General features: G+C 47.5%; 1 protein-coding gene and 1 long non-coding RNA gene across 17 annotated transcripts in view; one reads left to right on the top strand and one right to left on the bottom strand.

Annotated features, from left to right (window-relative positions):
* Positions 1 to 25,626, bottom strand: part of RNF213 (ring finger protein 213) — a 116,186-nt gene that overhangs the window by 56,600 nt on the left and 33,960 nt on the right. For all 16 annotated transcript variants that reach the window (XR_006512929.2, XM_070483783.1, XM_044746101.2 and 13 more), the window contains 14 exons: positions 25,356 to 25,612; positions 23,763 to 23,960; positions 20,735 to 20,957; positions 20,190 to 20,245; positions 18,912 to 19,065; positions 16,008 to 16,184; positions 11,622 to 11,711; positions 11,114 to 11,236; positions 9,444 to 9,624; positions 7,040 to 7,213; positions 6,503 to 6,652; positions 2,658 to 3,244; positions 1,698 to 1,863; positions 32 to 249 (listed from right to left, as the gene is read on the bottom strand). Coding sequence is in view for 15 of the 16 variants with exons in the window: in XM_070483783.1 (XP_070339884.1) it covers positions 32 to 249; positions 1,698 to 1,863; positions 2,658 to 3,244; positions 6,503 to 6,652; positions 7,040 to 7,213; positions 9,444 to 9,624; positions 11,114 to 11,236; positions 11,622 to 11,711; positions 16,008 to 16,184; positions 18,912 to 19,065; positions 20,190 to 20,245; positions 20,735 to 20,957; positions 23,763 to 23,960; positions 25,356 to 25,612 (2,754 nt within the window). In the remaining variant the exon portion in view is untranslated. The remainder of the gene's footprint in view (positions 1 to 31; positions 250 to 1,697; positions 1,864 to 2,657; positions 3,245 to 6,502; positions 6,653 to 7,039; positions 7,214 to 9,443; positions 9,625 to 11,113; positions 11,237 to 11,621; positions 11,712 to 16,007; positions 16,185 to 18,911; positions 19,066 to 20,189; positions 20,246 to 20,734; positions 20,958 to 23,762; positions 23,961 to 25,355; positions 25,613 to 25,626) is intronic.
* On the top strand, positions 11,201 to 17,103 carry LOC139040090 (uncharacterized). Its single transcript, XR_011493974.1, has 3 exons — positions 11,201 to 11,480; positions 11,596 to 11,923; positions 16,928 to 17,103. It is a non-coding gene; the product is annotated as an uncharacterized lncRNA (long non-coding RNA).

The raw sequence follows: 25,626 nt of genomic DNA, 5'->3' as shown, positions 1-25,626 counted from the left end.
AATCTGCTTTGGAGCCAGAAATGAGACTTACCAGTTTACTGGGCAGGTGTTGGTCATTTTCCAGAGCCTTCCACAGTTCTTTCACCTGTTCCATGAACTCGTCGAAACCTGCACTCGTGTCCAGCTTATACAGCAGAGGAGCGTAGCCCTGCACGGCGTCATGGAAGCAGGCCACCCGGTCCACGTCGATGTCATTCTCACCCGCCGAGATGGAAGCCAGGTCCACAAACACCTTCAGCTCGTTGATGCCTTGGGGCGAGAAGAGGCAGAAAGCGTGAGGCTGCGCCATGATGGTGGGACACTCAAACCTGGACAAACCTTATTGCAGCTTTAAATGGGTTTTCAGTGGAGTTTGACAGTTTGATCCACTTTCTGCTTTCAATAAAAATCCGGGGCACCTTTTCTTTTGCCATTTATGTCGGCACCACCAACCAACACATGAGCCTACCGAACAGCAGCAGCATCCAGCCCACCACAAGGCATGTGAGGGCCTTGTGCATTTAATCCACACATCACCATCTCATAGAAAGGAAACAGGCTCCGCTGCCAGGTACCATGCTGACAGTTAATGACAAAAAACGGAGAGCATTCTCTCTGGGTTACTAATCAGAGAATGCACATCACCGGGGGCCAAGGAGCCCACAGACGAGCATGGCCAGGCTCCGGAGGGGAGAAGGCAGCCGTGCCCCTCCACACACCAGCACCTCCTGCGCCTGGCCTCACCTCTGCTTCTCCCCTCTATGAATCAACTCCGCCAAAGCCGCCTACGCCTTGGAGCTCAAAAGGCTGCCAAACCCTCAGCTGGAAGAGAAACGCACAGCCTGATGAGCTGACGTAACTGAGTCTCCCTGAGCGGGAGCTGGCCTCGGCCCCCGGTGAAAACCAACCTAAGGAAAAAGCTGAAGGGGGCAAGGTTTTTAGGCAAATGACCCCCAGCTGTTCACAGCAAGCATCCAGAGGGGGGAAAGTAGCCAAGGGAAGTTTTTACACCAGAACATGAGAAATAGTGTCCTGACAGAGATTCTACCAACAACCAATGAGGCATATGCCACACATGGACTTCAAGAACGCAGATGTCTGTCTGATACCGGCCCTAAATGCAGTTTCCCCACATTAAATCCAGCATATATGGGGTTAAAACCAAAACACTCATTCCCTGCTTACTCTCTGGCTTCCTGGCTCCAGAATCCACCATCCTCCATGGAGACAGACACCATCAAGGACAAGCACCTGGACTATCTCCTCCCCACAAAGAAACACAGGCTGGTGGGAAAGCTGCTGACCAGCAAGGTCATGGGCTCCCTCCTCTCTGCAAGCAGTCTCAAGGCCAAAGACAGGCTGGTGGGAAAGCTCTGACCAGCAAGGCCATATGCTCCCCCTCCCCTACCTAAAACCCCAAATAAAAACCCTTCCTTTTAGCTTTCCGGGAGTTTGGGATTTTAGCGTTAGCTGCCCTTTCTCGTTGCTCATCACTGTGCAATAATAAAATTCCTACTTTCTTCCACTACCCTCCCCCCCACCCCCTCCCGGTGTCAGAAATTGGCTTGCTGCGCAACGGGTGAGCGAACTCACTTCAGGTTCGATATCATATCTGTCCCTCACACCACACACCATCAAGGAGGGACTGCCTGGAAAGCCACCCTGTGAAGCGTCTGAAAACTCTCCAGACCCCTGACAACCTTGATGATGGATCTTACCTCCAAGAGCCTCCTGGACCCAGGAAATCAACTCCTTACTCAGGCACAGCTCCCTCAGACATTGGCACCGGCTCTCACTGAGGTCCTCCAGCAGCTTTTTGGCACGGATAAGCTGCTGGCTGATCTGGTCCAGTTTTTCATGGCGAAAGTCCTCAAAGCCATCAGTCTGCAAAACAGGGCTCTACTGTGGGCTGGAACTGGCTACCTGGAACCCCAGAGTCTGAGCAACAACACTGACCATCCCGATGACAGGCAGGCGAAGCTCTTATCCCGGAACTGGACGCTGTAGCATCCATCGCTGTCCCCCTCAATCAATAGTAACTACTAGTCCTCTGCACCTGGCATTCTGCCAAGCAACTAACACAAGAACCCTGCCGGGTACGTACTGTTCTTTTTCCTGTTCTATAGGTAAAGAAACGAAGGCCCAGAGCAGAGACCTACTCAAGAACACGCTGCTGGGATATGCAAGCTTAAGCGTGCATAATCCCAAATTTTGTGCTAAATTTTGATCATCATCAGGCCTATCTACATTATAATACAGCTCATAGTACACCAAATGCTCGCCTAAGAGAACAGAAGCAAAAACCCCACTTTTTCGCTCAACAGAAATAATTTATCGTGTGCTGCTCCTGGGCACCAGGAGATGTGAGTGGAGAGCCAACAAGACAAACCCCTTAGTTACTCCTCCAACCTAAAGAGATCAGATTAGTCTTTACAAAAACCCGCAAGAGGCCCACTGCCCTTCCCCAAACGCTTGACCCTCACGTCCTCCCAAGAAAACTCTCCCCAGCCCAGGAGCAGCCACGCTATTTATAACAAGAGTGAAAACAAAGCCCTCGGCACATTCAGGCATCAAGTTAAATACAAACAAGAACTTCAGAAGGGAGCTGTGAAATCACCCTGCCCAGCCTGGAAAGCCAGAGAGCCCGCGGCTCCCCACCCCCACACCAGGACACTCACAAAGTTCAACAAAGTGCAGAGAACACCGAAGTCACCCGTCAGGCCCAAATTCTCCTTAACCTCCAAGATGACCTTGGCTGAGTTAACAGCCTGATGCAGGTGATGGTACTCCTTGATCTGCCCAACTCGCTCCTTGATCCAATCCTTCGTGTCCTGGCGATCCAGAGCGCACATGATCCTGAGGTCGGAGGCAAGGTCGCTGTATTTATTCATGAAGTCTCTGAAGACGGCATCAATTTCCCCAAAGGTGACCTCTCCTGACTTCAGATCGTGATACAGTTTAGTAAACTTTTCAATACAAGGATGATACAAATCTTCATACGCCTCTTCAAGCTGAAGTATTTGCCTCTCCGACTCCTCCACAGGCTCGCTCAGCGACTCTGTGGCTTCTGCCCAGAACATCTGGAAGATGTGGCTGTCCTGTAGCAAGTCTATCATTCTGGCCATTTCTACGACTTGGGGGCTCAGGTTGTAATGTGTTGTCCACTCCAAGTCTGAGGTGAGGGACACCCTCGGTGTCACAGCTTCGTTCAATCTTTTACTGCTGAGATCTTCCAAATGTCTTTCTTCGATCTCTCCAAAATCCACTTTTGAGACCATAAGAAAAGGTCAGAAGTCAAACCTCTGGTCACACTATCATTTTATTTCACTTTCCAGTATTTACTCTCCTCTTACTGCTCTTAAGGAAACTCAAGTGAATATGCCTGCTGGCATTTTTTCTTAGTAAGAATCCACGTCTTCCCCCCCACGCCCCCCAGCTTGTTCATCAATTTTTACAACAAAGCAAGCATTGTAGGGGCTGGCCCCATGGCCGAGTGGTTAAGTTCGTGCACTCCGCTGTAGGCGGCCCAGTATTTCGTTGGTTCGAATACTGGGCGCGGACATGGCACTGCTCATCAAACCACGCTGAGGCAGCATCCCACATGCCACAACTAGAAGGGCCCACAACGAAGAATATACAACTATGTACTGGGGGGCTTTGGGGAGAAAAAGGAAAAAAATAAAATCTTTAAAAAAAAAAAAAGAAAGCATTGTAACTTCTGGGTGAAGATGACAGTTTGAAAACCGTGCCTGCTTTCACTACCCCCCCCCCAATCCTGCTCCAACGCCAGAAGAGAAATAGTTTTCAAAAAGTCATGAACTGACAGGGCTGGGAAGAATGGAAGGCGAAATCACAGCCACACAATTCGGGAAGTTGCAAAGTAGCTGGGCCAGCGGCCCATGATGTCCAGGCCTGAAAGCGTGGACACAGCGCAGTGGGGAAGGCCGAGGGTCGGGCGGTTTCTATCACAGATTCCCCCAAAACGCTGACCCTGCACGGGTTGCCGGGATGTGGGAGGTGCTGACAAAGGAAGGGGGACTGGGCTGAAGTCTGCTTAAGGTCGTCAGACCGGCTGCTTCCACCCCCACCAGCATCTACACAGGAGGCTGATGGCTCCCCTCCACCCCAGCAATCGGCAAGTGGGGTATCTTCTAGAGAGGACAACATGGAAGGTTCTTGGATTGGAGGTCTCGGGTCCATGGGAGAAGAAAGGCATTTCCAGACTCTTTCTCAGGAAGCTGACAGTAAGGAATAAGGAATGGGAAGTCACAAGATACAGGAGAAGAAGGAAGGCAGGAGCAGCCGCGGAAAGCAGAAGGAGTGGACGCTGAGAAGCCTCCAGCCTCTCTTCTCTCTCGACTCTCAGAGACCCGGCCACTGGGCTCAGAGCCTCCAGGCAGGAGACCAGAGGCCTGAGACACCAGCCATGAGGAGGCCCATCACACCCCAGAGCGCTCAGTCAGGTGGCTGCAGCTCTAAAGATCAACAGAAAAACAAGGATTTCCAGATGTATGGGGAAAGTCTTTAATGCGAAAAATGGATATTAAAACATACTGACAGGGGCCGGCCCCGTGGCCGAGTGGTTAAGTTCGTGCACTCCACTTCCGCGGCCCAGGGTTTTGCCAGTTCGGATCCTGGGCGCAGACATGGCACCACTCGTCAGGCCATGCTGAGGCAGCATCCCACATGCCACAACTAGAAGGACCCACAACTAAAAATATACAACTATGTACTTGGGGCTTTGGGGAGAAAAAGGAAAAATAAAATCTTTAAAACATACTGACCTGACAGATAAAAATGAGTCGGAGGAAACAGGAAACTACACAAGAAAAAGAAAACCTCCAAACCAAAAATATCAGTAATCTCAGAAAGATAAGATACTGCCACCACGAACAAGAACAGGATAGTATAGAAACTGGATCATTCGAGAAAAACAGGACTTCCTGCAGACTAAATACACTATATGTGAGAAGCAAAATGAAGAATTTAGTGGAAAGACTGGAAGGTCAGGTTGAGGAGATTTCTCAGAAAGCAAAGCAAAAAACAAAGAGATGGAAAATAGGAGAGGAGAATTATGGAAGTTAGATGACCATTCTAGGAGGTCTAATATCCAATTAATGTGAATGCCAGCAAGAGAAAAAATAATCAACTAAATAATTCAAGGGAATTTTCCAGAGCTCAAGGACCTGGATTTCTAGATAGAAAGAACCACCTAATTATGCCCAAAGCAATGGATGAAAAATAGACTCCTATCGAGGTACATCATTATGAAATTTCAGAATACACGGGACCAAAAAACCCTCCAGAGCTTCCAGAGGGAAAACACATTGCACGCAAAGGATCAGTAAGGAGCCAGCCCGGATGGCCCAGTGGTTAAGTTCAGTGCACTCTGCTTTGGCAGCCTGGGTTCAGGTCCTGGGCATGGAACCACACCACTCATCTGTCAGTAGCCATGCTGTGGCGGCAGCTCACAGAGAAGAACTAGAGGGACTTACAACTAGAAGATACAACTACACACTGGGGCTTTGGGGAGGAAGGGAGAAAAACGAGAGGGGAAGATTGGCAACAGATGTTAGCTCAGGGCCAATCTTTCCCAGCAAAGACTAAAAAAAGGATCAGTAAGGAGAATCACACCAGCTTCTCAAGAGCAACACTGCAGACAGTGGAGCAACACACTCAAGATCCCGATGGAAAAGGGTTTCCAGTCTATAATTCTGTACCTAGCCAAACGATTCACCCCGTGTGAGGGCAGACGTGTTCAGACACGCAGGGACTCAAGAAGCGAACCTCCCATGCCCCCTGCTCAGGGAGGCAGCAGAGGACGTGTTCCACAAAACCCAGGAGTGAGGGTGAGGGTGGTCACGGGACCCAGGAAACAGAGCTAAGCGAGGAGAAGCCAAACGACAGCGGCGGGACAGTGAAGGAGGACTCCAGGACCACGTCCCTCCAGTTCGGGGGGGTTCCTTCCGAAAGACCAAACTGACCATCCTATGAGGGAATCTGAAGAGCTGGTCAAAGTCTGGGATTGAACTAAAAATAAACACAGTGGAAACAAAGCCTAGGACAAGACAAGAGTTTTAATTCTAGAGAAAACAAAGTTTGTGCAAGAAACCTAAGACAGCCATGGTCCGTTTCACCGCTCGGCTGTGAACAGCGCGTTACACAGCAGTGATGACTGAAACCCTGAAGCGCGATCTGATTAAAGCCGGGATGTGAGGGGAGTGAAGGGAGGCTGGAATGGTTAAGTGTGTAGGGCGGAGACTGGAAAAATAGATCTAAATCCGCATCTTCCACAATGGATAATGCTTAAACCTGAAAAATCAAGGAGATATTTAAGTGTGTTCTTGAGGTACAGGAGTAACCTAAGATACAGGAGTAGCTTAGTTGAAGGTCAGCACAGGGCAGAAAGCCTCCCCTCCAGCGGGATGTGCTGCTGTGGCGGCCCGCGTTTACTGTCTTCCCCGCTGACGCTGTGACCCTTGGGACCCTCGACTTGGTTTATCGTAGTTCTTAAGAATATCACCTTTGATCCGGTCTTTCACCTTTCCACACAGCTTCAGGAGACTGTCGACATATCTCTTCTCTTTCTTTAGAGATATTAGTTCATTCTCTCTCCTATCCAGCACTTCCTCCATAGCATAGCGTTTCTCCTGGGGAGAAAGATTTTTTCTCTCTGGAAAAAAAAAAGAAGCAACCCAATAGAACAAACAAAGATATCCTTTGCCATGGCAAATCATTTCTTCCACCTCCCTTTGAATACACTCCATGTTCAGGGTGACGAGGGGAGGAACAAGGAGGCCACAGCCACTCAACCGAGATGTCCACGTGCTCAGCAGCACAAGACAAAAACAGAGCAGATACTCTGACTTTGTTATTATTTTATCACTTATCCATTGTTTTCCTGAGAATCAGAAACCATCCCGTCAACTTAGTGGCAAGAAGGGTCACTTGTCATAAAGACGACAAAGATGACCCCTCTGCAAAATACAGCTAACGCAGGCATTTCGCAGCCTGGAGATTCCTCACCAGCCCGAAGCCCATCTCTCAACCTGATACTCACTTAATTGCCAGATTTTGAGAAATTGACTCCTATGCTTCATGATCAGCTCCAGCTGTCCGACTAAGATCGTTCTGTTCAGGAGGTCCTCGGTAACTTTTGTGAACACAGAGTCAGCAGTAGCCATCAACTTCTTGCCTTCCTCTGTAATATTTGCTAATATCTTCTCATCGGTTCCTGATCAAGTTAAGAACAGAGTTAAAATAGTGGGTGCCTCACATCGTCCCACCTTGTCTCCATTAAGCACGAAGGTTCCTATAACCTCTGCCCCCACTCCATGCAACACAAGCAAAGTCACTCGTACTTCTAGACGCGCTCATCTCTTGACTCGATTCTGCCATCGCCCAGGAGGCTTAGGAGGTCCCAAATTCATTCCCCAAATGACCTGCTCCTTCATGAAGGTGATTCCTCCAACGGCGAAGTCAGCCAGGATAAATGTATTTATCAGGTTTTTAGAACGTGCGCCCCCTTCAGTATACTGAAAATGTCTCTAAACTATCCACACTGTCCTTTAAAATTCCGCCGTCTCAGAAGCCCTGCAGCGGCAGAATGACGGCCCCGGGGATGCATTCCCAGCCAGTGGGGGCATCTGGACGGGTTCAAGGATGCGTTTTCACAGCACGTGGAGACAGAGAAACATCAGTGTGAAGATTTTATACTCTGCACATCTTGGCTATCTTGCAAAATTCTGAAGGTGAATTTTAGGTTCAATTTAGAGAGCAGAATTTTTAAATATGCTTAGTTTAACCACCAAAAGATTTCTCTCCCCGTATTACTGGGGTTGTACAGTATTATGAGAAGACCAAATTTATCACTGCCATTAAAAACAAATATAGCAGCTTTATTTACAAATGTAAAATCTTGAAAGCATTCAAGATGTCCTTCAGTAGGTGAATGGAGAGACAAACTGTGGGACATCCACACAATGGAATATCATTCAGTGATAAAAAGAAACGAGCTATCCAAAGGGAGCTCAAATGCATGCTGCCAAGTGAAAGAAGCCAATCTGAAAAGGCTGCGTACTGCACGATGCCAACTCCATGACGTTCTGGAAGAGGCAAAACTAGGGGAGGGGGTGAACAGGTGGAGGGAACTTTTGAGGCAGTGAAACTATTCTGTATGATATTGTAAGGATGGGCGCACATCATCATATACTTGTCAAAACCCACGGAACTGTACGGCGCCAACAGCGAACCCTAATGAAACTGTGGACTTCAGTTATTAATAATCTATCAATATTGGTTCATCAGTTATAACAAACACTACACCACAGCAAGACGTTAATAACGGGAAATTTTGTGTGGTGGGCAGGGGGGTGGTATAAATATGCAAATCTTTGTACTTTCTGCTCAGGTTTTCTGTAAACCTAAAACTGCTCTGAAAAATAAGGTCTATTAATTTCAAAAAACACAAATGTAATCTTTTCTAGTGAGTAGCTTTTAATAACGTACATAGAAGTCCCACATCAACTATCTTATTTTATCCCTACAACAACCCTGACCTTAGCTTTTTTTCCGGCAATCCCAGTAACTTGATGAAACTGAGCCTTAGAATAACCTAACCTGGGATTTTTAGATCCAAATCCATGCTTTTCCACTCAATCTACTGGCTTGCACATAAACTTGAATATAACATTTTTAGGGCAATACATCATCTCCCCCTCTTCGATCACGAAACCCTCGGGGCACCGGGGTGGGGTGGGGTTTTGGCTGAGGTCATCAATACGGATCGGACATTGATGTTGATCTCAAGTAACAGAGAGCAGATTTGAGAGCCAGACACACTTGGGTTTGGACTCTGATTCTTTTTTTTTTTTAAGGTTTTTTTAAAATTGTTTTCCTTTTTCTCCCCAAAGCCCCCTGGTGCATAGTTGTATATTCTTAGTTGTGGGTCCTTCTAGTTGTGGCATGTGGGATGCCACCTCAGGGTGGCTCAATGAGCGGTGCCATGTCCACACCCGGGATCTGAACCAACGAAACACTGCGCTGCCTGCAGCGGAGCGCGCAAACTTAACCACTTGGCCACGGGGCCGGCGCCCGGACTGTCATTCTTAATACTTATTATCTTTGAGACCTTGGGTAAGTCACATTCCATTCTTCACCTCAGTTTCCTCATCTGAAAACTGGGGATCTTAAGGAGGCCTTTCAGGGTCCCCTCAAGGACGCTATGTCAGCACAGTAGCTGGTGTACAGCAGGTATTCAATGAATGGTGGCTTTCACTATTAATTCTTGTTTATAACACAAGATACCTAGAGCCTTCCTGGGTCCCTCCACCCAATCTGCTTCCTTTGTCAAATGTCTGTCAACCCATCCTTACTGAGGATCGGGTCGAATACTCTACCCACAGGTCAAGAAAGCACCAAGCGGACGGAGCAGTTGTTGTCGCCAGCACCCCCCGTCAACACACCGTACAATTTGAAGAGCTGCCTGATGTCTGGCCACGTGAGCAGGTGCTTTAAAACCTCATCCAGGTCATCCACAGCTTCGCCGTTGTTTCTCGGCCATGACTTAGTGATCACGGCGGACACAAGGGTGCCAAATTTCCGCAGGTCACGATACGAGATTCCCTCAAGGATACTGGTCTGAGACTATAAGAAAATGAAGAAGAAGGAAATTTAGGATTCTTTTTATTGGTGTGTTTTTAAATAATGGAAATAAATGACTCACCCAATAGCATGTCAGAAACCTTTTGTGACTAGTTTTACAAAACCTCAAGAAAAGCAATAGAGTATAAAATGCTTGACTTTTCTTAGGGCATTTCCGTTCCCTGGGTACACTGTCTCCTCAAGTGGTGTACACCAGAGGTGTGCAGATGTGCACACACAACCCACAATCACACCCTTCCTTCTGCTCATCGCCAGGTTCGACATTTTTTTCGGACGTTCATATCATGAAAAACACCGAACGTAACAAGTGAACCATGAACGCATGACATAGTTTGTATCCCTAAACTGTAGTTCTTTCAAAGGCCACCTCCAAACAGCACAGACGTTTTAATTCTTTCTGATTCCTCACCAAGAAACAAAACGTTTTCTTTCTTGAGGTTCAAAGCTTTTACAAAAAGAAATTAGTAAATGAACAGGGTTAGTTTACAATAGCTACTTTCTGATATTTAAAAAGATAAAAGAAAGCCTTATCCAGAGACATATGAAAAGGGTTACACGCCATGACCAAGTGGGATCTATCTCAGGGATGAAAGGGTGGCTTCACTAACTTACAAAGGCAGGTCCTGTAACACACCACATCAGCAGAAAAAATACGACCATCCCCACAGACCAAGAAAAAGCACTTGACGAAATCTAACAGTTTCATGATAAAAACACTCACAAACAAGACCAAAGGGCAGTTCCTCAATGTGACAAAGGGCGTCTCTAAAACCCCACAGCTCCCATCACCCTCAGAGTGAGAGGCTGAGAGCTGTCCCCTGAGACCAGAACAAGACAAGGATGCCCGCTCTCGCCACTTCTACTCGACATATTGCTGGAGCTTCTAGCCAGTGAAGTCAGGCAAGGAAAAGAAACAAGAGGCATCCAGATGGGAAAGGGAGAAGTTAAACGATCTCTGATATGACATGATCTTACAAACAAAGAACACACACAGTAGGATGTCGTCCTGAAGGACAGCGTAGGGCAGAACCCCTGCCGACTTTGCAAACACCCTAAGCAAAATGATAGAATCTTTTCAACTTCACACATTTTTCTTCCATAAATGCTTTATCAACCTTTGCAGTCTTTTACTACATACGAAGCCAGTGCTAACAGACAACCAACCGGCAGCAGTGGTAACAACCGGGGCATTTAGGAGCAGCCTGCCAGATGGCTGGATTCAAGGTCACCGGTGAGTGGCTGTGATTTCTGGCACAGAACAACCTGTAGCAGCAGGAAGCTGAGTGGCATTTCAAGGAGTCGGTTGAGGGTACTGGATTTCAGAACCGTTCCTCTAAGTTAGGGAGAGCGCCACGCAATGCCCAATCTTTAAGTTGGCACAGGGTCTCAGAACCAGTGGGCACTTTAATTGCCGCCGTCAGAAGGCAGCTGTGGGCCCCAGCATGATTCCGAAGTGGGAGAAGTCGTTCACCTGGCACGCCGAGCTCACAGCTTCAATGACACACTTCTCAAAGCATTTCGACACACTGTCTTCTGAGCCTGCAGCATCCCAGGCGGTGTTGCAGAAGGCAGAGATCTGTGAGAGAGGCTTCTCCTGCAAGTGGGGAAGAAGAGCGGTGAGAGGTCTTGGGTGCTGCACTCTCAGGCTCTATGGAATGAAAACACCCGAGTTATTCTCGCTTTCCCACTATCCTACTGGTTCCCCATTATTTTAACCTTCTTCCCATCCCAGGCTAAGCATCTTCTCCCCGCCTCCCAAGCAACAGACCGACGAGGCTACAATTCAAACGAATTCCTACTTTGCACAAAGCGTCCAGCACAGCAGCTTGCTAAAACAGGTAAGTTTTGAAAAATAAGTGATTTTTCCTTGCTTCTGTTTTCCTAAAAAGATTCATTTAACAATTACATAGAAAACTCTAATACCATATTTTTAAAAACTCTAACATTCCTAAGGTCACAGGCTTTCATTTTATTGGTACCTGCTTGAGCCTCGCTTCCATGTCCCCCAGCAAGGACTTCTTCCAGACATGCTCCCCAGCGAAGGGTATTTCCACCAGCCGCCTCCAGACCTGCAAAACCCACACGAAGTGACAGCTTCTATGACAACTGAACACCACAATGCCATTCTACGAAAAAAGAAAGACTATTACGGTAACACAAAGAGAGCTGGAGCACGAAGACACCTGGGTTCTGGTTCCATCTTTGTCCCTGGTGAGCTGTGTCAGTGCCAAGTCAGGACAAGTCACCTGAGCCTCAGCAAACAAAAGGCCCTGAGCACCAGGTGAGCGTTATCGCCCCTCGGCCACGTGGCTGGTTTTTGTTCTGAAAGGATTTCCCTGGGTTGTTTTGTTTCGAGAAATGTCAAACTTAAAAAATTTGCAAGAATAGCACAGCGACACCCACACACCTTCAGTTAGATTCCCCAGGTGTCAGCGTGTGACACAACTGCTTTATCTCATTCTCTTTCCTGCTCTCTTCAGACTCCCTCTAAAAATAAGCATTTTCTCCGCCAAACCACTGCAGATATCATGCCACTTGGCCCCTAAATACTTGAGCAGGCATCTCCTAACACCACAGCCCTTGTGCTACACAATCATAGTGCAAATGTCACACTCAAGACTCTAGGAGGGGTCTCTGTCCACATTCCTCCACTTGTTCACTAATGTCCTGACTGTTTGGGTCATGATCCAACCTAGGGGCACACACAGCATTTTATTATCAAGTCTCTTTTCTACAAGAGTTCTCGGCTCTTTTTATTTGTATGTGTGTGTGTGTGTGTGTGTGTGTGTGGAAGATTAGCCCTGAGCTAGCATTTGTGCCAACCTGCCTCTATTTTATGCGGGATGCTGCCACAGTGTGGCTTGACGAGCAGTGCTAGGTCCACGCCCAGGATTCAAACCTGCAAATCCCAGGCCACAGAAGTAGAGTGCATGAACTTAACCACTGCGCCAAGGGGCCGGCCCCCTCTTGGCCTTTTCCCTTTCTTTCTTTTATGATGTTGACAACTTGGAGAAGTTCAGGCCAGCCTTCTGTAGACAGTCTCTCTATCTGACTTGTCTCATAATTCTCACCAGAGCAGATTCAGATTAAATGCAATTAGGTTGAGCCACAATGAACATGCACTTTTTGCAAGTCAGGCAGGGTCGAGTAAGAACCTTCCCAGGACTCACTTAGCATCTCAGGGATGCTGCTGTCCCTCAGAGCCTTACACCAGGAGGCTCGTGAGGTCCTTGACACATCGGGGCTGAGGGTCAGGTCTGCCCTTGGCTAAAATCGCTCGGCCAGATTTCTCCACCGTGAAAGTGCTCTTTTCTTCTTCGTGTTAAAATGTAATCTGTGGTGGGGTACTCTGGATGTCTCGTTCCCTACTGATTCCAGCATTCCTGGATGGGTCTTGCCTGAGTCAGTTATCACTACTGTATTACAAGAAGGAGAGTTTTCTATTGCAATTGTTCCTGCTACACTTCTTAATTGGTATTTCACTATAAAAGAAAAAAGAGCTTTCCTTTCTCCTCTCTCCTTTTTTCTGTAAACATATGTGTCAAGTATCAATGACTTATAATCCACTCCTGGTATTACTCATTTTGATTCTCAAATTGCCCCAGATTTGGCTAGTGGGAGCCCCTTCTGTTGCCTTTTTAAAAAACGGAATAATTTCAGATTTATAGAAATATTGCAGAGATGATACTGAGAGTTCCCATATACTGTCAACCAAGTTCCCCCAACATTAACATCTTACATAGCCATGGTACAGTTGTCGAAGCTGAGAAATGAGCATAGATAGAGTGCCATGGGCTCAAAAACAGACTTTATGGCTCTAACCTAGGACACCGCATTGCATTTAGTCCTGCTTCCTTGTGACATGTCACCGTTTGTCTTCGAGCACTTCCTTACTTTCTGGTACTACAAGATGTCTCAGGCTGGCCTGGCACTTTCCCTGCGCCACCTTTGGAATCAGCCATTCCTTCCAGAAGCACAGGCTTCTTTCCACAGGGAATGGTGTTTAGAAGCCAGGACGGGGGCTCTTGGTGTGCTCAGGGACCTGGGCGTCACTATTTCCAAGCCCTTTCAGTGGACAGGGCTGGGGACCGTTGTTGTTGCTTTTGACATCATGAGTCCACACAGACGCCTCTAGCTCCTTCCAATTGGTTCCTCTCTTGTCTCTTGCACACGTCCCTTCTCCACAGTGAGAAAGAACCCTGGCCGCCCCCCGCACCATCCCTGGTTGATCTGTGCAGCCTCACAGCGTTCACACGACAGCTCCACAGTGATACAGCCACTCCACCACCACCGGCCACCATTCTAAACAGAGTTCAGGATTTACGTGCGTTTTCTGTGTTTTCACCTTAGACTCTGTCCCTCTGAGTGAGTGGTGGGTTCTGTACTCCAGGTTTTGGATCAAGGATCTTTTCCCCTCTGTGTGCACAGTTGACGGGTATGCCACACAGGGAGGGTCGTCTGCCCCTGCTCCTGCCCCTGCAGTTTCGGCTATGCAGTTTTATGACTATCCCATTCAAGACTCCCCAGAAGACAACAGCCTACTGAAATCTGGCTAAATGAGGGAAGAGGGCCGTCTGGCTGGGTGAACGGCTCGCTTTCTAGAACGGCGTCCTGGCATATAGCTAACAGTCTTTAGGAACCTGGGCAGGTTCACCCACTCTGCTCTGGGGTTGGCTGGAGCCCTGAGGGCCAGCCTGTTCTCCAGGGCTGGGCTGCCTGAGCTTGGGCCCACGTCCTCTGCTCTCTCTCCAGCTCTCTACGCCTTGGTCAGTTCCTTTGCAGGACAAGGATAACAGCAGCACCTGCCTCGGAGCAGACGCTCAGTTACACTTTTACTATTATTATTACCATCTGACAATTATTTCTGCATTTAACTTAGAATCATTCTCTCACGTCAGTGGACCAACCACCGTCCTTAACTCATACTTAATGCTTGGGGGACGTTACCATTTGGAATCTCAAAATAATATTTAATAATTCAACTTTGTTTTGGGGAGATTTAAGCCTGTTAGTCTGAAACTTCACACAGCAATTAGAGAAGGCTTCTCTAATCCTTTAATTAAAAGTCACAAGTGGAAATTTGCAACTTTCTATATTTTTTGTGCATATTCTGGTCTATTCGATGTGAGGGATCTGTCTGTGCAGCAATTTCCTATCTTAATGGAAAATGGGCACTGACATAGAGGCTTGGGTGTGGTTAGGAGGCCGAGAAAAGTCTGGAAATTAATTGTGAGCCACAGACACTAGTTATACGGCCCTAGGTTGATGAAGGAAGGAAAAACCACAGGTTGGTGTATGATGTGAGTATGGAACCAGCCACTTATCACACACGCATCACTGTCACCAGAACGGGGCCGCCTCTAACAAGTACCAGCCTTTGTCTGCCAATGATTTCTCTCCAGAATTCTCCTGAGTGGCAATCGCCTCTCTGGTTTTCGAGGCAACAAGAAGGGAGACAGACTTTGCTTTACAGCAAATGGATGTGCAGGCAGACCTCCAGGACAGAACCCAGTCCACGAAGCCAGAGGTGTTGCATCCCACATCTACAGGACGTACGGAAATCTCACGCCAAGGGGAACGATCACTCCCAACACCCAGGAAGCTCAAGAAGTGAAACCATCACAATTTCCAGGATGTAGGAAGAAAACATAAGGCATTAAAATGAAAAACAGGAGCAGACAGAAAGCTCCCGCAGCCTTTGGCTCCCTCCCCAGCCATCACACGGGAACTCCATGCTGGCTGTTTCCTGATTCCCTCAGCAGTTCACACCCAAGGAGTCACCCCGAACCCCATGGACCAAATCCAACAGTGTCTCCTTAGTCCTCACTCTCCCCTCTTCCATAGCACTCAATTCTACTTTACACCTCTCTTTCTGGAAACCCTCCCCGTCTCCCAACCTTTTTGGGATGGATTTCTCTTTTCCTCACATTCAGACGCCATTCTGTCTACATTCCCTTCCAAGCAGCTCTTCTTTCGTCTTTTTCTTCCATTTCCAATGTCATAAACCCAACTCGTAACTTTGGCACAGAAACAGACACCAAACGCCCCTGCCTGCAAGCCACTGCGTCAGGAGGAAACTCCCCACAGGGTCTGCAGTCACCACGCTGCAGCCTGGCTCTCGGCGTGGGGACCACCGCCTGCCCCGCCAGGGTGCCCGGCCAGCGGCCTGACGAGCACTTGCTTCCAGGTCTCGTGGGAGAAGCAGCAGCAGCCCATTCCACAGACGAAGAAGCGAGGCTCCAGCAAAGATGGCACAGGGGCCGGTTACCCAGCTGTGGCCCCGCCCTGGAGCCGCGGAGGGGACCCATCCCATAGCAGCCCTGCTTGGACACCTTCGCAGGCTCCCTGCTCTCAGTGAAGCTTACCTTGATTTCCTCTGCATAAGCGAAACTGACAATGCCAGGGGAAAAACATGAGTACTGGAACATGTTCTTTTTAAAAATTCTCTGAAGCCAGTTTCTAGTAGCAGTGAGAGTGCTCTGGAAGACTGTTTCTACTGAATTCTTCTTTCCAGTTTCTTGTTCCTGCCCTTTTGCTGACTCCTGTGACGGCATGAGAAAGAGAGAGAGAGAGAGAGTGAGCGGAACCATCCTCACACCGTGGACTCAAAGGCGTGGGGCAGGACACTGCTTTCCCTTCCCCATGTTCATGCTCAGTAAGTAACGACATTTAAGTTACACAGACATGTTCAAACACGGTGGCCTTGCCAGAAGCCTACACTGTCAAATTCCCCAGAACTTTTCGGGTCCACCCTGAGTGGGTGATCTGGGGAAAGTCAGCAGAGAAGGAAGGGCATTGACCGAGCCCCGGGCAACAAGAGCTCCACCTTGCTGATGAGCAGGCTTCATGGGCTCTGATTGGAGGAAACGCCGGCACTTCCTCCAGATTGGATGAGAAAGGATGTACTCCAACGGCACAGAGCTTCCAGTAGCTCAGAGAACCCCAAACTGGCATGCAAACCCCTGCTTCTTAGCAACATAAGCAGCCCGTCTGTTAGCCCAAAGGTGAACCCGTGCCCCCTCCCACGGAGGCTTCCTCTCCGTGAGCCTTCTCCCTTCATTCCCTTTCCCCAGTATCCCTTTTCCTGGGGTCAAGGGCTCTAGTGATGCCTGCCCCCGCCCCCCTTCCTCTCTCCCTCCTTCCTTCTTTCTTCACCAGAAGTCCATTTACCATGAAGCGGATACAGCCCAGGCACCAGGCCACCCGCTTATACAAAGGCCTCTCCCAATGCCCTGGGAGGGACCCTCCCAGTTCTGAACGAGTGTGTGTTCTTTTTCTTCAACAGAGCCCCACAAATTACATGTGAGGACCCACAAAAACTGGCTCTGTTGGTGTCACTCCCTCCAAGCCTAGGGAGATGTGGTGGCAGAAGCCGTTCTTGCCGGAAGAAGCTGACGCTCAGTGGGAGAGACCAACAGGCCACAGATGGACAGACAGGCAAGCACACGATCGCTACCCCGGGTGAGTGTCAAGGCGGAAAAGTACAAGGTGTCCTCAGGGTACACAAGGGGGCCGCGGGTGGGAGGGCGCTCAGCTCTGAAAGACGAGGAGAGCGCAGCATGGTCTGTGAGGGGTGGGCTGAGGGGCACGTGCGGCCAGAGCACAGTGCACAGGACCACAGGGTGGCAACAGGTCTCAGATGAGAACTGGACATGGTGACTCTTGCTTAGACTCCCTGAATGGCACAACACTTCCTAGAACAATGGAGACCCTTGAGCATGGTGTGCATGCCCTCTGCGATCTGGCCATGCCTGGACCTCAGCTTCACCTCCCGCCACACTCCATCACCTGCAGGCCCTCCGGAACGGCGAGCTGCCCCCTCCTCCGTTCTGCACGGGCTCTTCTCTCGTGGCGTGGGAACGCCAGCCGTTAACCCACAGTGCTGCAGCCTGGCACTCACCAGCCGGTCCCCCTCTGAGTCCTAGTGGCCAAGGCTCTTCTCTTTCTCATCCTGGTGTCCCCTGACTGGACTCAGGGCTGGGCAGAGATGGGCTATGAAGGAACAACCCCTAGCCTGAAATCTGCTCTAGAACCTTCACCTTTGCCCCATTTTTCTCCATTTGGCGTCTTTCAATTCTATTAACCCTTTAGATCATCATCCAAGAAAAAGCTTTTTAAAAACTCATCATATACTTTTGTTTCATTTTAGTTTTGCAAAGCTTTTCAATTTTTGGCACAGGTAGAGTATTTTGACCACACTGTGGATGATACTAATCTGAGATCCCAACCAACATTGAAGATAGTTATTTCTGCAGGAAAATATACCCTAAATAACTGACAAATTTCTTTTATACAGTTTTTTTGGAAGTTGGCACCTGCCTATGATGGTTCAAATACCCACTTCAGGAGAGAGCAACCATCTGACCAATAATACTTATTTTAAAATCTGTCTGTGGCATTTTAAAGAAGAAAATCTAAAAGGAATACAGCTGAAACATATGCTTAATTATTTTCTATCACTAACATCACAGTTCTGACTGGTACTAAGGTAACAAGTAAATGATCAGTCTAACCATAAAATCTGGTATCCCCTTCAAATTGAAGCTCATAAACTCAAGCGGGTGAACACAACACAACGATGAGAAAGAATGAACTACGGACACATGCGGCGACACGGATGAATCTCAGAGACATAACGCTGAGTGAAGAAAGTGACACAAAAGGATAAAGTTCAAAGACAGGTGGAACCAACGGGCGGCGGCAGAAATCTGAAGAGTGGTTTCCTCAGGGAGATGCAGGGAGGGAGACGGACGCAGCCCTGGATTCTCCTAAGGCTCGAGGCACAAGGTGCCACAAGGGTGCGCACCTCTGTGGAAAGGCACTGAGGTGTGCCCTTAGAGGGTGTGGGCTCTGCTACTGGATTTAAGTTACAGTGCCCAGCAAGAAAGCCCAAGTGGGAAAGACCCCGCAGGACATGCATTTTGGGGGTGCCTCGTCTGACATCACGGCCACCTGCACTGCGGTATAGTTTCCCCAGCCATTTGATAATCTATATGTCAACTCCTGCACCGCTCCCCTCCTCCTTCCTTCCCCTCTCGAAGGTAAACCCCGTGAGGACAAGGGAGCGGACTCTCACTCACCGAAATTCCCTCGATGCACAGAACAGAGCCCGGCATCGAGCAGTTACCCAACAATCATCTGATGATGGACTCAGCCACTCTGTGTCATTCCAGCAACGCTACAATTAGCCTGTCTCCTTTTTGAATTGAGGCCACTTGAAATTCCACACCTATCCTGGGTACGACATCCCAGGTATGTGTTCCACTTACCACTAGAGGTTTAAGTATAATAATTCTGCAAACAATCTCAGCAGATAAGGCAGGCATCTCATAAAACTTTTCGTCTTTTGTGATTCTGCAGATAGTTTCATGGAGTTTCAGGCACACAGTCAAGTAGGACTGTATCAAAGGCTCCTCAAGAATCCTACCCCGCAAAGAGTCAAGAGAAATTATCGAAGTCATTTAGGAGAAATGAGAACACAGTACCCAGCGTCCAGATGAGTTCTTTCCCTTTACAACACCTACAGGTGGGGTATTTATTTGATCCCATATAGGTTAACATCCAGAAAATGTCAACCGGCCTCAAACTTACGACAAAGATAAAAAGTAAACAAAGTCCTTTCGGTTTGCCTCCGTGGTCTGAACGGTTTTAACAAAAGCAAGTTAAACTATTCCCACGTGTATCCCCTTATTTGAAAAAATCTAGGGATTAAAGTACTGAAGGTTGAAATACTGTATAAATCTGAAAAAAGTTCAGAAAGATACAGGGAGAGAGCAAGAGAAAGAAATGCTAGAAGAACCCGTAGTGTGCCTGGAATCTCTTCCAGCTCCGTGTGGACCAGGTTTCGTGTTTACTGACCGGCACATGGCCACGGCTGAGTTAGTGAGTTGATCAGAGCGGGGCTTAGCAGGCAGCACGAGGAATGAATCGGGGGGTGAATCTGTCGTGCACAGTTAGGGGAGGGCCCTGAAGTCACAGGTGCCTGATGTGAGTGGACATCTGACACCCCGCCCCCATCCTGAACACCCTAAGGGGGCAGGTGGGGTGACACTGGGAGTGCCGCAGGAATCTCAGAACATACGTGTCCCCAAGGGTACATTTCTACTGTGCCGCACTCTGTATACCGTCCCTTCAGGGTGTCAGAGGTCACACAATTTTGCAGAAGCAAATGATTTAGGATAATTATGTAAAGCTACCCTTGATTTCTATTTTCAACTGGCCTGAGTTGCAAAAAACATAAAAAGACTGAATGTTAAAGGAATGCAGGACACAAGCATGGATATGCAATATGATGATCATTTAAAAGTGAATGAAAAAAATGCATAAGAAAAAAGACCAGATGGAAATAAAGCAAAATCTCGGCAGCTGCTTTCTATTATTTTCCCTTTTTTTAAAAAAATAGGATGATCACATTAATACCTTGGAAAAAAGTAGTAGGATATATATTGACTTATGACCCTCCGATTATGACAGTAAATATGGGACACGGTCAATCAACAGGGGAGTGACTACATGCAAGAGGGGGCCACACTTGCTTTTCTACTCACTTGTCCTGATAAATATCCAGGAGGTGCAACAGCATTTTAAACGTTTTCTCAACATCCTAGGGTGGTGACAAAAAGAAAAACAGAAAGGAAGATTTAATCATGATGTGACTGTCTTTGCGAAAACAGAACTGAAAAGCATCCAACATAAATAAGGCACAACCAATTCTTTCTTTTCCATAAACAAGTGCTCAACGACTTATCTTACATCTGCCACAGATAAAATTCAGGATATAAAATTATACCACTTTCTCCACCCCAAAAAATGGGAAAGGAAAGACAGCAAATGAAGTGTAGCAGCACTCACAATAACTTCTAAGCCTGCCTTGACAATCACAGAGAAGGAAAGGTTATCATTTATCGAAACAGAGGAAACTCAAGTAAATCAACCCTTTAGCCCTAAGGAATAGTGCCTCTCCCGGTTCTCCTGTTCGAAGTGCTTCATCCTGTCATGCTCTCAGAAAAGAAGAGTTCACAAGCTCTGAATGCTTTGTTTTTGATCTGCTTTTGCTAAGCAAGGACCCAACAGCCTATTCCAGATGACAAACCTCCAGGTTTCTGTGGGAGATCTCTCTAAGTCCTTGAACACGGTAGTAAGTGCCTACAAGACAGTCCAGGACACGAGGAGGAAAGCGACTCAGGTAGTCGGTGACGTCTTCCATATAGTGAACCAGATCACTCAGAGGGAGCAAGCTGAACCAGGATCGGAACAGACACTCATCGACGTTCAGCAGATGCTGTCTCCTCTCCATGAGCTGAAGCAGCTCTTTCCTGTTGACGAGAAAATAGGAACAGAAAAAGGGCAGCAGTGACATCAGTAAAACAGACTGAGTTAAGATAAGCAAAATTCTGTCAGAAGAGGTCTAGAAAGTTCAGATTTCTTTAAATAATTTAACTGCTAAGTAGAGAATCAAATGAAAAGTAAACAATAACATATTAAGAATTCACCAACAAGGATGAACCTTGAGGACATTACGCTCAGTGAAATAATTCAGTCACAGAGGGACAAATACTGTGTGACTCCACTTATACGAGGTCCCTAGAGTGGTCAGACACATAGAGATAGAAAGTAGGATGGTGGGTCCCAAGGATGGGGGAAGCGGGGACATGGAGCTGTTGTTACACGGGGACAGAGTTTCAGTTTTACAAGATGAAGAGTTCTGGACGGATGGTGGTGATGGCTGCACAATCATGTGAATGTGCCTAATGACAGCGAACTGTCCACCTAAAAATGACTAAAACGGTAAATTGTATGTCATGTATATTTTACCACGATAAAAGAATTCATTAAGAATTAAGCATTTTGGCAGCTTTATTGAGATATAATTGGCATATAACACTGTGTAAGTTTAAGGTGTCCCATGTGTCGATTCGATACTTACACTGCAAGATGACTATCATCAGAGGGCGCTCACACCTGCATCACATCACGTCAATATCATTTCTTTTTTGTGGTGAGAACATTTAAGACCTACTCTTTTTTTTTTTTTTGAGGAAGATTAGCCCTGAGCTAACTACTGCCAGTCCTCATCTTTCTGCTGAGGAAGACTGGCCCTGAGCTAACATCCGTGTCCATCTTCCTCTACTTTATATGCAGGACGCCTGCCACAGCATGGCTTGCCAAGCGGTGCCATGTCCGCACCCGGGATCCGAACCAGCGAACCTCAGGCCGCAGAGAAGAGGAATGTGCGCACTTAACCACTGCGCCACCGGGCCGGCCCCAAGACCTACTCTTTTAGTACCTTTCGAACATATAATTCAGTATTAATAACTATAGCCACCATGCTCTACATTAGCTCCTCAGAACTTACTCATCTTTTAACTGGAAGTTTGTGCCTTCTGACCAACAGCTCCTCTTTTCCCCTCCCCCCAGCCCCTGGTAATTACCACTCTACTCTCTGTTTCTATGAGTTTCACTTTTTTAGATTCCACATATAAGTGAGATCAGATCATGGGTGTCTGTCTTTCTCCATCTGACTTATCTCCTTTAGCGTAATGCCCTCAAGGTCCACCCATGTTGATGAACATGGCAGGCTTCCCTCTTTCTCATGGCCGAGTAACATTCCATTGACAATCCACCACGTCTTCTTTATCCATTCATCCGCTGAAGGACACTTAGGTTGCTTCCACGTCTTGGCTACTGTGAAGAATGGTGCAACGAACATGGCAGCACAGATGTCTCTTCGAGATGGTGATTTCATTGCTTGGGATACCTACCCAGAGGTGGGATTGCTGGCTCATATGGTAGCTTTCTTTTTAACTTTTTAAGGAAACTTCACACTGTTTTCCATAGTGGGTACAATAATTAAAGAATTAAGCATTTTGATGAGTGAATCAGTGAGTGCCCTGGATCGAACAGTCCAGGTGAGCCCAGGGAAGACCTTGAAGTTATGCTGACTCTGTAACATTGGATTGGAAGATAAACAAAGCAGGTGCCACAGAAGCGACAGAGGCTACGAAGAACATACTGACAAAGTTTACGAATGCACTCGAGGCCACCTTTGCCTGAAACGCAGAATCTTTAGGGCCAAGGCTAGCGTGCGCCATTGTCCAGTGTCAACAGCCAAATTTCCTCCAGACAGTCTGTACACCCCAAAGGGCATTTAAAATATATATAATTATACAAATAATCTTAATTTGGCTTTAATTTCAAAAGGTTTTGATAACAGTGAAGAAGCAATAACTTAATTTAGCTTACCATCTGAATCCCTAAAAACCCACAGGCTAGATCCTACTGGACTGGGGGGCGGGGTGGGGGCAGACGGGACTGGAAAGAGTTTCTTGGACAAAAGACGAAGTAAGTGGCGGACGTTATCTGTGCTTGGGGATGGGTGGTAGTATTCACCTTTTTGTATTTAATTCGTATTTATTTTTTACTTCATTTTGACTGAATTTTTGTGCTTAAATTTGATTTACCATTTTTCTTTTATGGATTGTGCTTTCCGTGTTTTCTCTAAGAAAGCTTTGCTCACCTCAAGACTGGTGTGTCATGCCCTCAAGATTTGCACGTACAATGTGCAAAGCCTTCCACCTGACGTTCTAGTTCCAGGCATTTATCTCAAGGAAATAATTGGACGGGGGAATGACAAGGATGCTCGCCAAAGCACGCTTACAAAGCGAAAGTGCAGAAACAATCCACATGCCTGTAATTGGCTAAATAAAGACAAATTATAATGACTAAGTAGTTATTATAATAACAATGTAGGTGTATATTTACTGACAAGAAGCTGTTCACAAAATGCAGTGAAGTGAAAAAAGCAGGTTGGAAAACAATAAATAACCTATCATGAGTTGCTGTTTTTCAAGCACATACAGCACCCACAAACCTACATTTGGACAAAACCCTGGACACAGGCACGCCTGAGTGTTAACAACAATGATTATCTCTGGGATTGCAGGCCATTTTGTGTTCTTTCTATTTCTTCTATGTTTAAAATTTCTTAAAGACATAATTTGAAAAGAAGTGACCTATTACTTCTGTCCCCAGAAGCAGGAACGCGTCCTCCGTGACAGTCCACACGGAGGCACAGCTATTACTCCAAGATTCCCATACGGAAGTGCGGCTCCGTAACTTACCGATCTGGTCTTTTTTCCCGAAACTCTGAGAAGGAAATTCCCTCGAGGGCCGCCCAGGTGTCCTCGGGCTGAATGGTGGCGTCCTTTCCTCGAGGCGCCAGCTCCATGCAGTGGTGCAGCACAGGCAGCGTGCACACCCAGAGGCTGAGGTCTCTGCTCACGCACCTTCGGCACAGGTTTACCAAGTGCGTTCGCCAGCTGGAAACGGAACAGAGATCCCACAGTGAGCCGAGGTCGGCCAGCGTCAGACTCACTCTCTGCTCTGACATCCCTTTTGAGTGACTAGACATGAGAAATGTGGTCGAGTGGGAGATGGGGGCACCCTCGATACCCCCACCCCCAAAGCATGAGGCACTGACTAGTCCTCACTGGAGCCCCGCAGTAAACTGCCTAGGAAGATGTTTGCACCCTCTTTGTCAGCTGAGGACACCGAGCTTCCGGGAGGCTCAGTAACTTACGCAGAGTCCCCCGTGCCAGAGCCGGGAGTGAGCCCAGGCCACCTGGCAACAGTAAATTGAAACAGAAAGCAAACTTTCCAATGTAAGGGCGGAGCCTATAAGCAATATGTGGCACCCTCCCTACTATCACAAAATATCGATGCTTTAAATACTTTGAAACATTTGTACGAACTTTGTGCATTTACCACCATTCCAACTCTCTTTAAAAAGGTACAGTGTTTAGCTAGGTGTTTGAAATTTGTAAAACCAAGAGGCAGACATCCTAATAAGACCTGTGTCAAGGAAGGCTATCTAATATTATCCTCCAGTTCAGCGCAGACAGCTGCAGAAAATGCTGCAGAAAGACCCCGGGATGCTCAGGGGCGCTGAGTGGGTGCCCCTCACACAGGAACACGTGAGCGCCCTCAGGACACGCCATCGCCTTCACACCACCAATGCTCTCTGGCCCAGCACAGCGACACCCGTGTCTCCTGAATTGAACCCCGAGTCAGCAAAGGCCGCGGGGAGAGCACCCACGTGGCTTCCGCAGACGCCCTGGAGTGGGACGCCGACAGTCAGTCATCATCCCATAATCCCCCAAAATACACACACATGGGGCGAGTCGGATAGACCATGAAGCTTCTCAAAAGCAGGGTAGTCAATAGACTATTTAATAAAATTTAAAATAATGTATATGCTAGGAAAAAGGCTGGAGGGATAAAATGGAAATGACAGCAGTTGAGTGGTATAGTTATGGGTAGTTTTTATTTCTTATATGTTTTCATCCATTCTATGACAAGCACTGATTTTTTTTTTTTTTTAAGGATTGGCACCTGGGCTAACAAGTGTTGCCAATCTTTTTTTTTTTTCTGCTTTATCTCCCCAAACCCCACCTGTACACAGTTCTATATGTTAGTTGCACGTCCTTCTCGTTGTGGGATGTGGGACACCGCCTCAACGTGGCCTGACGAGCGGTGCCATGTCCGCGCCCAGGATCCGAACCCTGGGCCACCGCAGCGGAGCGTGCGAACTTAACCACTGGGCCACGGAGCCGGCCCCGACAAGTGCTTATTTTTATGATCAGATAAAATCATTAGAAATAGCTATAAAATCTTTTCTCACACACACACACACACACACACACACACACAGATACCTCTGAGATGTTCCAAAGATGTGGTTTAGGTCGTTGCGAAGGGCATCTGGTGAATTGGCATTGGAGCAAAGGAGGTTACACAGCGAGGCCAGGTCATCTTCCAATAAGGGCAGGTTAAATTTTTCCACAGAGAAAAGGACAATTAGGCCCATTCTCAAGTTATTCCTCACTGGGCAGTCTTTAGGCAGAGGGGCCTCTCTTCTTTCCAGAAATGGTGCCATTCGTCTTTTCAAATCCTCCCACAGGTCTCTCTGCACCTGATCCCAGGAGA

The sequence above is a fragment of the Equus asinus genome, chromosome 13, assembly GCF_041296235.1.
Source record: "Equus asinus isolate D_3611 breed Donkey chromosome 13, EquAss-T2T_v2, whole genome shotgun sequence".
Taxonomy (NCBI): Eukaryota; Metazoa; Chordata; class Mammalia; order Perissodactyla; family Equidae; genus Equus; species Equus asinus.
The sequence above is the reverse complement of the archived record's forward strand: the minus strand, read 5'-3'. Positions and strand labels throughout refer to the sequence as shown.